Source organism: Scyliorhinus canicula, chromosome 16, assembly GCF_902713615.1.
Source record: "Scyliorhinus canicula chromosome 16, sScyCan1.1, whole genome shotgun sequence".
Classification (NCBI taxonomy): Eukaryota; Metazoa; Chordata; class Chondrichthyes; order Carcharhiniformes; family Scyliorhinidae; genus Scyliorhinus; species Scyliorhinus canicula.
The window spans coordinates 214518-228835 of record NC_052161.1 but is presented as its reverse complement, the minus strand read 5'-3'; the positions used below and the strand labels follow the sequence as shown (position 1 = coordinate 228835).

Sequence of the window (14318 nt, the reverse complement as noted above, 5' to 3'; positions counted from 1 at the left end):
TGGGAACCCCACCTGGAGTTTCACCTCCAATCCACACACCTTTCTGACTGAGAAATATATTGCCGTTCCTTCATTGTTGCTCAGTCAAAATCCTAGAAATGCCTTCCTAACTGCACAGTGGGTGTACCTACAGCGCACAGACTGCAGCGGTTAAAGAAGCTAGCTCACCACCACTTTCTCCAGGGCAATTAGGGTTGGGTAATAAATGATGACCTATCCAGCAATACACATATCTCATGAATATTAAAAAGATTCAGCTTTTCTATTCTTCTTGCCAAAGTGTACATCACATTTTCGGCATTATTCTCCCTCTATCAGATTTTTGCCCGTCTATCTCTCTCTCTCCCTTTGCAGACTCTTTGTATTCTCCCGACAACTTGCTCTCCTACATAAATTATATATTCTGAAAATTTGGCTACAATACTATTCGGCCCCTTCATCCATGTCACAATATAGATTGTTGAAAGTTGAAGGCCCAGCACTGTTCACTGTTGCACTCAACTTGTTAAGAGTTTGCCAATCTGGAAATGATTTGTTTGTCCATTACCGTTTCCTCTAAATTAGCCAATCTTCAATCCACGCTAATATATCTCCCCAACACGATACGCTCTTATCTTGTGCAGTAACCTTTTATATTCTGTTTATAAACTCTCCTCCACATCATTATGGATGTCAGTTCACAGCACTTAGTGACTCAAATTTGATGTCTCCAAAGTAGTTTTCAGAATGAGGATGTGTGGATATTCCTTAATGACGGAGGGTAGCAGGGATAATCCAGGGAATTATAGACCTGTGAGCTTGACATCAGTGGTAGGCAAACTGTTGGAGAAGATACTGAGGGATAGGATCTATTCACATCTGGAAGAAAATAGACTTATCAGTGATAGGCAGCATGGTTTTGTGCAAGGAAGGTCATGTCTTACAAACCTAATAGAATTCTTTGAGGAAGTGACAAAGTTAATTGATGAGGGAAGGACTGTAGATGTCATATACATGGACTTTAGTAAGGCGTTTGATAAGGTTTCTCATGGCAAGTTGATGGCAAAAAGTGAAGTCGTATGGGGTTCAGGGTGTACTAGCTAGATGGATAAAGAACTGGCTGGGCAACAGGAGACAGCGAGTAGTGGTGGAAGGGAGTGTCTCAAAATGGAGAAGGGTGACTAGTAGTGTTCCACAGGGATCCTTGCTCGGACCACTGTTGTTTGTGACTACATAAATGACCTGGAGGAAGGTATAGGTGGCCTGATTAGCAAGTTTGCAGATGATACTAAGATTGGTGGAGTTGCAGACAGCGAGGAGGACTGTCAGAGAATACAACAAAATATAGATAGATTGGAGAGTTGGGCAGAGAAATGGCAGATGGAGTTCAATCCAGGCAAATGCGAGGTAATGCATTTTGGAAGATCAAATTCAAGAGCGGACTATATGGTCAATGGAAGAGTCCTGGGGAAAATTAATGTGCAGAGAGATCTGGGAGTTCAGGTCCATTGTACCCTGAAGGTAGCAACGCAGGTTGATACAGTGGTCAAGAAGGCATACATGATGTGGAGATGCCGGCGTTGGACTGGGGTGAGCACAGTAAGAAGTCTTACAACACCAGGTTTAAAGTCCAACAGGTTTGTTTCAAACACGAGCTTTCGGAGCACGGCTCCTTCTTCAGGTGAATGGAAAGGCTTGTTCCAGAAATGTTTATATAGACACAGTCAGAGATGCCCCGGAATGCGAGCACCTGCAGGCAATCAAATCATCAAAGATGCAGAGAGAGAGGTAACTCCAGGTTAAAGAGGTGTGAATTGTCCCAAGCCAGTTCAGTCGGTAGGCCTCTGCAAGTCCAGGCTTGTTGGTGGAGGCCGAATGTAATGCGACATGAATCCCAGATCCCGGTTGAGTCCGCATTCATGCGTGCGGAACTTAGCTATAAGTTTTTGCTCAGCAATTTTGCGTTGTCGCGTCTCCTGAAGGCCTCCTTGTAGAATGCTGACCCGGAGATCAGAGGCTGAATGTCCTTGACTGCTGAAGTGTTCCCCAACTGGAAGGGAACAGTCCTGCCTGTTGATAGTCGCACGATGCCCGTTTATTCGTTGTCGCAGTGTCTGCATGGTCTCGCCAATGTACCACGCTTCGGGACATCCTTTCCTGCAGCGTATGAGGTAGACTACATTGGTCGAGTCGCACGAGTATGCGCCGCGTACCTGGTGGGTGGTGTTTCCACGTGTAATGGTGGTGTCCATGTCGATGATCTGGCATGTCTTGCAGAGATTACCCTGGCAGGGTTTTGTGGTGTTGTGGTTGCTGTTCTGAAGGCTGGGTAATTTGCTGCAAACAATGGTTTGTTTGAGGTTGCGCGGTTGTTTGAAGGCCAGTAGTGGGGGTGTGGGGATGACCTTGGCAAGATGTCCATCCTCGCTGATGATGTGTTGGAGGCTGCGAAGAAGATGTCGTAGTTTCTCCGCCCCAGGAAAGTACTGGACGACGAAGGGTACTCTGTCAGTGGTGTCCCGTGTTTGTCTTCTGAGGAGGTCGGTGCGGTTTTTTGCTGTGGCGCGGTGGAACTGTCGATCAATGAGTCGAGCGCCATATCCCGTTCGTACGAGGGCATCTTTCAGCATCTGTAGGTGTCTGTTGCGCTCCTCCTTGTCTGAGCAGATCCTATGTATACGGAGGGCTTGTCCATAGGGGATGGCTTCTTTAATGTGTTTCGGGTGAAAGCTGAAGAAGTGGAGCATCGTGAGATTATCTGTGGGCTTGCGGTAAAGCGAGGTGCTGAGGTGACCGTCCTTGATGGAGACGAGTGTGTCCAAGAATGGAACTGAATTTGGAGAATAGTCCATGGTGAGTTTGATGGTGGGATGGAACTTATTGATGTCATCGTGTAGTCGTTTCAGTGATGTCTCGCCGTGGGTCCAAAGGAAAAAAATGTCATCGATGTATCTGGTGTATAGCATCGGTTGAAAGTCCTGTGTGGTGAGGAAGTCCTGTTCAAACTTGTGCATGAAGATGTTGGCATATTGAGGTGCAAATTTGGTCCCCATGGCTGTTCCGTGCGTCTGGATGAAGAATTTGTTGTCGAAGGTGAAGACGTTGTGGTCTAGAATGAAACGGATGAGTTGCAGAATTGCGTCTGGAGATTGGCAGTTGTCGGTGTTGAGGACTGAGGCTGTTGCAGCAATGCCGTCGTCATGGGGGATGCTGGTGTAGAGCGCCGAGACATCCATTGTGACGAGGAATGTTCCTGGTTCAACTGGTCCATGGGTGCTGAGTTTCTGTAGGAAGGGGCAGCAGGGTAGCATGGTGGTTAGCATAAATGCTTCACAGCTCCAGGGTCCCAGGTTCGATTCCTGGCTGGGTCACTGTCTGTGTGGAGTCTGCACGTCCTCCCCCTGTGTGCGTGGGTTTCCTCCGGGTGCTCCGGTTTCCTCCCACAGTCCAAAGATGTGCGGGTTAGGTGGATTGGTCATGCTAAATTGCCCGTAGTGTTCTAATAAAAAAAAATAAGTAAGGTTAAGGGGGAGGGTTGTTGGGTTACGGGTATAGGGTGGATACGTGGGTTTGAGTAGGGTGATCATGGCTCGGCACAACGTTGAGGGCCGAAGGGCCTGTTCTGTGCTGTACTGTTCTATGTTCTATGTTCTAAGTCTGTCGTGTCGCGACAGAAGCTGGGTGTACCTTGTACGATGGGTTTCAAGATGCCCTCGATGTGGCCAGAGAGGTTCTCACACAGGGTCCCATTGCCTGAAACGATAGGACGGCCTGGTGTGTTGGCCTTGTGTATTTTCGGGAGGCAGTAGAGATCTCCAATGCGGGGATTACGTGGGATGAGAGCACGTAGGGTGTTCTGAAGGTCTGGATCTAAGGTCTTGATCAGTCTGCTGAGTTGGCGGATGTGTTCCTTGGTTGGATCTGCGGGTAACTGCCTGTAGTGTTCCTGGTTGTCGAGTTGTCCATCCCACCATCAAACTCACCATGGACTATTCTCCAAATTCAGTTCCATTCTTGGACACACTCGTCTCCATCAAGGACGGTCACCTCAGCACCTCGCTTTACCGCAAGCCCACAGATAATCTCACGATGCTCCACTTCTCCAGCTTTCACCCGAAACACATTAAAGAAGCCATCCCCTATGGACAAGCCCTCCGTATACACAGGATCTGCTCAGACAAGGAGGAGCGCAACAGACACCTACAGATGCTGAAAGATGCCCTCGTACGAACGGGATATGGCGCTCGACTCATTGATCGACAGTTCCACCGCGCCACAGCAAAAAACCGCACCGACCTCCTCAGAAGACAAACACGGGACACCACTGACAGAGTACCCTTCGTCGTCCAGTACTTTCCTGGGGCGGAGAAACTACGACATCTTCTTCGCAGCCTCCAACACATCATCAGCGAGGATGGACGTCTTGCCAAGGTCATCCCCACACCCCCACTACTGGCCTTCAAACAACCGCGCAACCTCAAACAAACCATTGTTTGCAGCAAATTACCCAGCCTTCAGAACAGCAACCACAACACCACAAAACCCTGCCAGGGTAATCTCTGCAAGACATGCCAGATCATCGACATGGACACCACCATTACACGTGGAAACACCACCCACCAGGTACGCGGCGCATACTCGTGCGACTCGACCAATGTAGTCTACCTCATACGCTGCAGGAAAGGATGTCCCGAAGCGTGGTACATTGGCGAGACCATGCAGACACTGCGACAACGAATAAACGGGCATCGTGCGACTATCAACAGGCAGGACTGTTCCCTTCCAGTTGGGGAACACTTCAGCAGTCAAGGACATTCAGCCTCTGATCTCCGGGTCAGCATTCTACAAGGAGGCCTTCAGGAGGCGCGACAACGCAAAATTGCTGAGCAAAAACTTATAGCTAAGTTCCGCACGCATGAATGCGGACTCAACCGGGATCTGGGATTCATGTCGCATTACATTCGGCCCCCACCAACAAGCCTGGACTTGCAGAGGCCTACCGACTGAACTGGCTTGGGACAATTCACACCTCTTTAACCTGGAGTTACCTCTCTCTCTGCATCTTTGATGATTTGATTGCCTGCAGGTGCTCGCATTCCGGGGCATCTCTGACCGTGTCTATATAAACATTTCTGGAACAAGCCTTTCCATTCACCTGAAGAAGGAGCCGTGCTCCGAAAGCTCGTGTTTGAAACAAACCTGTTGGACTTTAAACCTGGTGTTGTAAGACTTCTTACTAAGAAGGCATACAGCATGCTTGCCTTCATCGGGGTATTGAATACAAGAGTAGGCAGGTCATGTTACAGTTGTATAGGACTTTGGTTCGGCCACATTTGGAATACTGCGTGCAGTTCTGGTCGCCACATTACCAGAAGGATGTGGATGCTTTGGAGAGGGTGCAGAGGAGGTTCACCAGGATGTTGCCTGGTATGGAGGGTGCTAGCTATGAAGAAAGGTTGAGTAGATTAGGATTGTTTTCGTTGGAAAGACGGAGGTTGAGGAGGGACCTGATTGAGGCATACAAAATTATGAGAGGTATGGATAGGGTGGATAGCAACAAGCTTTTTCCAAGATTGGGGGTGTCAGTTACAAGGGGGTCACGATTTCAAGGTGAGGGGGGGAAAGTTTAAGGGAGATGTGCGTGGAAAGTTTTTTACGCAGAGGGTGGTGGGTGCCTGGAACGCTTTACCAGCGGAGGTGGTAGAGGCGGGCACGATAGCATCATTTAAGAGGCATCTAGATAGGTATATGAACGGGCGGCAACAGAGGGAAGTAGACCTTGGAAAATAGGAGACAGGTTTAGATAAAGGATCTGGATCGGTGCAGGCTGGGAGGGCCGAAGGGCCTGTTCCTGTGCTGTAATTTTCTTTGTTCTTTGTCTTTGTACTCAAGCTGTAACCTATCAGTAATCTCATTGTCAGTACTAAAAATGAATATGTTTGTGATATCCAGGCTGGAAGAATGATTGGGACTTAACTGAACAACTAACCCTGAGAAACTATTGTGTTGTGTGACTCTCTGTGCAATAGAAAAGAAATATCTTTCAGGTTTGTTAACTTTTGATTTAAAAGCATTATGTCAGTGTGTTTCCAGCACAGACAGTGTGGGGAAGGATCTTCCATGGGACTGGCGAGCATCCTGGGTTACAGCACAGGTCCTCACTTCCAGTCTTCAATCTCTAACAGAGAAGGATACGAGCAGGAGATGCATGGGATCATTACTACCTAATAATAAGTTTCACTCGAAGTCACAGGGTTTTCTGACTTGGACATGTATCGCAGCCCCTTCTACATTGCTGGAATTCCCTAACAGAATTGTGATAGCACCATCATTAAAAAGAATGGATAAATCAAGAAGGCCCAACACCCACCTAGGGAAGAAAGGATCGGATAATAAATGCCACCAGCATATTATCTATATTTTTTTGAAGTGGTGGGTGATTTTAAGTGTGTACCCTTCATACGAGCAGCTGCGTATGCATTGTTAACCAGCAGAGGCCGAGTTTTGTGTGACGTGCACAAATACTTTCAGCTGTGCAGCTTGGAGGGAACATTGCTTGCCACTGAAAACAAATATTAGAGTTGTAGAGGTTTACAGCATTGAAACAGACCCTCCGGCCAACGTGTCCACGCCGCCCAGTTTTTACCACTAAGCTGGTCCCAATTGCCCGCATGAAATGAAATGAAAATCGCTCATTGTCACAAGTAGGTTTCAATGAAGTTACTGTGAAAAGCCCCTAGTCGCCACATTCTGGCACCTGTTCAGGGAGGCTGGTACGGGAATTGAACCGTGCTGCTGGCCTGCTTTGGTCTGCTTTCAAAGCCAGCGATTTAGCCCTGTGCTAAACCAGCCCCTATCCATTTACCCATATCCCTCTATTCCCATCTTTCCCATATAACTGTCTAAATTCTTTTTAAAAGACAAAATTATACCCGTCCCTACTACTGCCTCTGGCAACTCGTTCCAGACAATTATCACCCTCTGCAAAAAAATTGCCCCTCTGAACCCTTTTTTTATCTCTCTCCTCTCACCTTAAACCTATGCCCTCTAGACATTCAAGTAAAATGACAATAGTGCTCAGCTCCTACACTGCTGGGTCATTAATAACACATAAACATGGCCTAAGGATGCATCTGAGTGGTCATGGATGCTGAACTTATCATACTAGGGTACAGTTTGATGAGCACAAGGAGTTTTCTGCAGATTTAACTTTGGCAGTAGTACTATTCTTCTGACATGAATCAAGGCAATGAGTGATAGACTGTTTCTTCACACGGAATATCAAAGCTAAATCTGGTCTTATTTCCTCAATATTCAGATGTCCAAATTTCAGGAGATTCCTCTGGATAGTGGTTAGCACTGTTGCTTCAGAGCGCCAGAGTCCCAAGTTCGATTCCCGGCTTGGGTCACTGTCTGTGCGGAGTCTGCATGTTCTCCCTGTGTCTGCGTGGGTTTCCTCCGGGTGCTCCGGTTTCCTCCCACAAGTCCCGAAAGACGTGCTGTTAGGTGAATTGGACATTCTGAATTTTCCCTCTGTGACCCGAACAGGCTTGAACAACAGGGGCGGGATTCTCCAAACCCGCGGCAGCGTGTTCACGCTGTCGTAAACGCCGTTGAGTTTTACGACAACGTGAACAGGCCGCTCCAGGGACTAATTCTGGCCCCTACAGAGGGCCAGCACGGCGCTGGAGCGGTTCACACCGCTGCAGCTGTCGATCCCGGCGTGAAATGTGTGGGACCCATGCATGCGCAGTTGCGCTGGCGCCAGCGAGGTCATGCACAGTGACCTTCTTCAACGTGCCGGCACCGCGCAACATGGCGCAGGTCTACAGGGGCCAGCACGTAGGAAAGGAGGCCCCCAGCCACAGAGGTCGGCCCACCGATCGCTGGGTCCCGATTGCGGGCCAGGCCATATCGGAGCCCCCCCCCCCCCCCCCCCCCTTGCCCACAGGCCGCCATCGACCCTTCAACGCGAGGTCCCGCTGGCTCAGAGCAGGATAGAACGGCGCCAGCAGGACTTGGTTCTTTTCTTACAGTCGCTCGGCCCATCCGGGCCAGAGAATCGCGGGCCTGCCGCAGAGGGCAGCCTGTGACCGGCGCCACTCCAACCACGCCGGCGCCACTCCAACCACGCCGGCGCCAATGGCGCCGCTGCGGAGAATCACGGGCCGGCGTTGGACGCCGTGGCCCGGTCGTGGGGATTCTCCGACCCAGCTCAGGGCTGGTTTAGCTCACCAGGCTAAATCGCTGGCTTTTAAAGCAGACCAAGCAGGCCAGCAGCGCGGTTCGATTCCCGTACCAGCCTCCCCGGACAGGCGCCGGAATGTGGCGACTAGGGGCTTTTCACAGTAACTTCATTGAAGCCTACTCGTGACAATAAGCGATTTACATTTCATTTCATTTCATCCTGACCCCTGTCTTTTCTAATGCACAGAGACGTGAATGTCTACGACTTTGCAAAGTGTTGCTCATCTTTGACTGCTCCAGAGTAAAATAATTACCTATATTGATCCAATTCTAAAATTTCTTCCAGCCCTGATCTTAGTAAGTGTTTTGTGAATTTGTTCATGTGTGATATGTAAACATTGTCCTGTTTGTGTTTGTGTTTTCTCACATTTCCTTCCATACATGTAGTCACTAAAAGACGCAAAGCCCATCTGCGGCGGCTGGACAGGAGGTGGACTTTGGGAGGAATGTGTAACCGCCAACAAAGCCCAGGTGATGAAAGCCCTGTGCCCTCTTGGCATGTTTTATTTTCTGACTGCAGTTTAAAAGGAGGATATGCCACTTTCTGAGGCAGCTGGGTATGACTGTATGGCTTATGTTTGTGTATGTGTTACTCCGAGCAGAGTCTGGTATTTCTGATCTGTCTTTTCACTAAATACGAAAAGGAGTGGAAGTGGAGGCCGTTGAGCTGCTTGAGCCTGCTCTGTCATTCCAAAAGATCATGGCTCACCTGTTTGTGTTTCCAGTTCCAGATTCCTATCTATGCCTCATAACCTTTTGTGATTTCCTTGCCAAAGAAGAATCTATCTACCTCTGCGGTAAAAGTATTCCATGACCCTTCTTCCACAGACTTCAGAGAGAAAAATACTTTTCCTTATCTCTGTTCTGTCTTGCCGATGCTGTACTTTAAAACAGTTCCGCCGAGTTTAGGACTCCCCCACAAGAGGAAACATCCTTTATAGACTCACCTTGTCAAGACCATTCTGAATATTAGATACTTCAAACAAGTCACTCCTTAGTCTTGTAAATTCCAGTAGAACAAGCCCAGTCTGTCGCACTTATCCTCATAAAACAACCCTTTCATTCCAAATTTCAATCTAGTAAACATCCTCTGAGCCCCTATAATGCTTTTACATCATTAAATAAGGAGATTAAAACTGCACAGAGCATTCCAGATGTGGTCTCACCAATGCTGTGTATAACTAAAGCACAACATCCTTACTTTTCTGTTCAAGTCCTCCCGTAATAAAGGAAAACATTCGATTAGATTTCTGGATTATCTAAACATTCGATTAGATTTCTGGATGTAACTGCGTACTAACCTTTTGTGACTCATACACGAGGACAGCTAGATTGCAGGGACCTGTGCTAGGACCCCAACTGTTCACATTATACATTAATGATTTGGACGAGTAAACTAAATGTATTATCTCCAAATTTGCAGATGATACAAAGTTGGGTGGGAGGGTGAGCTGTGAGGAGGATGCAGAGATGCTTCAGCGGGATTTGGACAGGCTGAGTGAGTGGGTACATGCACGGCAGATACAGTATAATGTGGATAAATGTGAGGTTATCCACTTCGGTAGCAGAAATAGGAAGGCAGATTATTATTTGAATGGGTGTAAATTGAGAGAGGCAGATACTCAGCGAGACCTTGGTGACGTTGTGCATCAGTTGCTGAAAGTAAGCGCGCAGGTACAGCAGGCAGTAAAGAAGGCAAATGGTATGTTGGCCTTCATAGCAAGAGGATTTGAATAAAGGAATAGAGATGTTTTACTGCACTTTTATAGGGAATTGGTGAGGCCACACCTGGAGTATTGTGAGAGCAGTTTTGGGGTCCTTATCTGAGGAAAGATGTTCTTGCTATGGAGGGACTGCAGCGAAGGTTTACCAGGCTGATTCCTGGGATAGTGGGACTGTCATATGATGAGAGACTAAATTGGTTAGGATTATATTCATTGGGGTTTAGAAGAGAGAGAGGGGATCTCATAGAAATTTACAAAATTCTAACAGGATTAGACAGGGTAGATTAGAAAGAATGTTCCGGATGGTGGGGGAGTCCAGAACTAGGGATCATAGTTTGAGGATAAGGGGTAAACCTTTTAGGATTGAGGTGAGGAGAAATTTCTTCACCCAGAAGTGGTGAATCTGTGGAATTCACTACCACAGAAAGTAGTTGAGACAAAAATGTTGTGTAATTTCAAGAATGAATTAGATACAGCTCTTGGGACTAAAGGGATCAAGGGATATGGGGGAGAAGGTGGGATCAGGGTATTGAACTTGATGATCAGCCATGATCATAATGAATGGCAGAGCAGGCTCGAAGGGCTGAATGGCCTCCTCCTGTCCCTATTTTCTATGTTTCTAAAGGCCTGGTTTAGCACACTGGACTAAATCGCTGGCTGTTAAAGCAGACCAAGGCAGGCCAGCAGCACGGTTCAATTCCCGTACCAGCCTCCCCTCCAGGCGCCTGAATGTGGCGACTAGGGGCTTTTCACAGTAACTTCATTGAAGCCTACTTGTGATAATAAGCAATTTTCATTTCATTTCATTTCAACAATACTAGTATCTCATCTCCGACGTGGAGTGTTGTGGACTTGCCATGTTTGTCTGGGCATATTCTCATTTTCCCAAAATGTTGAAATGCTCTTGGATTACCTGACAAGCTTTTGTCAGACTTTTCAGAATTGTGGACAGGCAATCCAACATTTAGGATTTTGTTTTAGCAACTTTCCTTTCATCAATTTTAATGGACCCCATACTTCATGGCTATCAACCAAATCAAATGGACTAAACCCAGTGGATTCATTCAGAGAATCCCTGGTGGCAAATGATAAAAAATCAATCCCTCGTTCCAATCTCTAGGATATTGATGGGCAATAAGCACTTATCATGGTTTTCAGATTCAGGTGCTATCTCTCCAAAGGTCCCTGCATTTGTGGTCAATAGGTGGTCAACTTTAGTTATTTGACACCTAAACTATGAATTATGTCCTGGATAATTTTATACATAAAGTTAGAACCCTGGTCAGATTGTACTTCCAAGGGTCAGCCATAGCGTGTCAAAAACTACATCAACGTTTCCACTACTACCTTAGCTGTAATTGCTCTTAAATGTATAGTTTCTGAGGATTGGGTGGTCACATCCATGACTGTAATAATACACTGATGCCCTGTCTTCGTTTTAGGCAATGGTCCAACACAATCTACCAATACCCAATAAAGTGGTTCTTGAAACACTGGTATGGGTATAAAGGCGCGGGTTTAATCTCATGTTGCGGTTTACCTATTGCCTGGCAGGTTCTACATCCTTATGCAGCCTTGGCCAGGAAAATACCTGTTAACTGATGCCTGAGTTTTCCGAATTCCCACATGTCCTGCCATTGATATTTCATGTGCTACCCGCAATCTGATGAAAAATCGTCCACTCCTCGTCCACAGGTCCTTGAAGATGTCTCCACTTCCTCATCAGAACTCCCTCCTTGGGGCTGTTTAGCACATGGCTTAATCGCTGGCTTTGAAAGCAGACCAAGCAGGCCAGCAGCACGGTTCGATTCCCGTAACAGCCTCCCCGAATAGGCGCCGGAATGTGGCGACTAGGGGCTTTTCACAGTAACTTCATTTGAAGTCTAGTCATGACAATAAGCGATTTTCATTTCATTTCATTTCACTTAACAAAAGAGCACTCTGAACCCCGTTCAGTCTCAACTTCTGTGAGAGCGACTGTGCTAATCTATGCAACTCTAGTTCTGCCTCCTAGGCATCAATGAAGTCCTACCAATTTCTTCCTCCTAATTATTCTCACCAACAAGGATAATTTCGGCTATTCTACCATTTAGGACTTTGTTTAGCCATTGCACTGGACAACATGAATGATGGAAAAGTGCCTAGAAACTGTCCCTGTAACTATGCTGTCTCATCTTTCCTCCTATTCCTGTAATCATTGATGAAACTACCACCTTCACTCCTTCCAAACCGTTTCCCAAAATAAGTCTACTCCATCTGCTAGTAACTTGTGAGCCACTCCGACAACAACTGGACCTAATAATAAATCACACTTCCAGTTGTACTTTATACAATGTAACTGTGATATAATCTCCACTTATCCCATTCACTAACACCTTAGCTTTCATTGACCTCTCTGAAGGGTAAACCAAATCCCTCTCCACTAACTTGGCAGGGGGATGAGAACCGATGCAGGAAGTCGGAGGGAAGTAAAGTGGGGATTGAAACAAAAAGCAATAAGGGGCAAAATAAAAGGCAGAAAAACCAAGTCAAAAATCAAAATGGGCCACAGTACAGAGTACAGAGACTGTGGAGAACTCAGTGAATGGGTCCAGTAAAGCTAAGAGAAATAAAAAACAGGGAGAGTGCAGAAAACATGACCAAAGAGATGGTCTGAAAAAGCAGGGCAGAGAGCAAGGGGAGTCTCGATTAAACTGCATTATTTCATTGCAAAAAGCCTGACGGACAAGGCAGGTGAACTCAGGGTATTGGTAGGTGCATGGGACTGGGATATTACATCTATTACTGAAACATGGCTAAGGGAGGGGCAGGACTGGCAGCTCAATGTTCCGGGGTACAGATGCTATAGGAAAGATAGAGCAGGAGGTAAGAGAGGAGGGGGAGTTACGTTTTTAATTAGGGACACCATCACGGCAGGACAGAGAGAGGATATATCCGAGGGTTCGCCCACTGAGTTTATATGGATAGAACTGAAAAATGAGAAGGGTGAGATCACTTTGATAGGACTGTACTATAAGCCCCCAAATAGTCAGCAAGAAATTGAGGAGCAAATATGTAAGGAGGTTACAGATAGCTGCCGGAAAAACAGGGTGGTAATAGTTGAGGACTTTAACTTTCCCAACATTAACTGGGACAGCCACAGCATTAGGGGTTTGGATGGAGAGAAATTTGTTGTGTATTCAGGAGGAATTTCTCATTCAATATGTGGATGCCCGACCAGAGAGGAAGCAAAACTTGACCTCCTCATGGGAAATAAGGAAGGGCAGGTGATAGAAGTGTTAGTGAGGGATCACTTTGGGATCAGTGACCATAATTCCATTAGTTTTAAGATAGCGATGGAGAATGATAGTTCTGGCCCAAAGTTAAAATTCTAAATTGGGGCAAGGCCAATTTTGGTGGTAGTAGACAGGAACTTTCAAAAGGTGACTGGGGGAGTCTGTTGGCAGAAAAGGGATGGCTCGTAAGTGGGAGGCTTTCAAAAGTATGTTAACCAGGGTTCAGGGTGACCACATTCCTTTTAGAGTAAAAGTGGAAGGAGGGAACCCTGGATGACTCGGGATATTGAGGCCCTGGTCAAAAGGAAGAAGGAGGCATATGACATGCATCGGCAGCTGGGATCAAGTGGATCCCTTGAAGAGTGTAGAGCTTGTTGGAAAAATCAGGAGGGCCAAAAGAGACATGAGATTGCGTTGGCAGATAAGGCAAAGGAGAATCCAAAGAGCTTCTACAAATACATAAAGGGTAATGAGGGAGAAATTAGGGCCTCTTTAGGATCTACAAGGTCAACAATGTTTTTTTGAACCAACCTCAGGGGCTGGTTTAGCTCACCAGGCTAAATCGCTGGCTTTTAAAGCAGACCAAGCAGGCCAGCAGCACGGTTCGATTCCCGTACCAGCCTCCCCGGACAGGTGCCGGAATGTGGCGACTAGGGGCTTTTCACAGTAACTTCATTGAAGCCTACTTGTGACAATAAGAGATTTTCATTTCATTTTTTCATTCATTTCAATGTGCGGATCCACAAGTGATGGGTGAGATCCAAATGAATATTTGTCATTTGTTATGGGCCAGGGTTTAGAGAGCCCCAAAGTGTATCATAGAGTTCACCTGACCCACAACTTTTAATAGATTGTGGTATGGGGAGCACACGGCCCACTCTACAGGTGTGGTACAGCAGAAATGGAAAAGTATTTTTCAAAGCAAAACAAAATGTTTACTCTATGAACTCAAGTTAACCTTTTTAAAACATATAAACATCTTAGCAACCATTAATTCAAATATAACCCCCAAAGAATACAACACTAAGTAATCCTTAATAAATTCCTAAACATCAATAAGACTTTTAAAAAAACCTTTAAAACAGAAGCACAT

At 46.5% G+C, this 14318-nt stretch overlaps 1 protein-coding gene across 3 annotated transcripts in view; it reads left to right on the top strand.

Moving 5' to 3' along the window:
• sh3pxd2aa (SH3 and PX domains 2Aa) overlaps window positions 1-14318 on the top strand; it is a 367257-nt gene that overhangs the window by 278845 nt on the left and 74094 nt on the right. For 2 of the 3 annotated variants that reach the window (XM_038822069.1, XM_038822068.1), the window contains exon 9: window positions 8614-8697. The exons of the other annotated variant lie outside the window; for it this stretch is intronic. In XM_038822069.1, the coding sequence (XP_038677997.1) occupies window positions 8614-8697 (84 nt within the window). The remainder of the gene's footprint in view (window positions 1-8613; window positions 8698-14318) is intronic. 3 annotated transcript variants of the gene reach the window in all.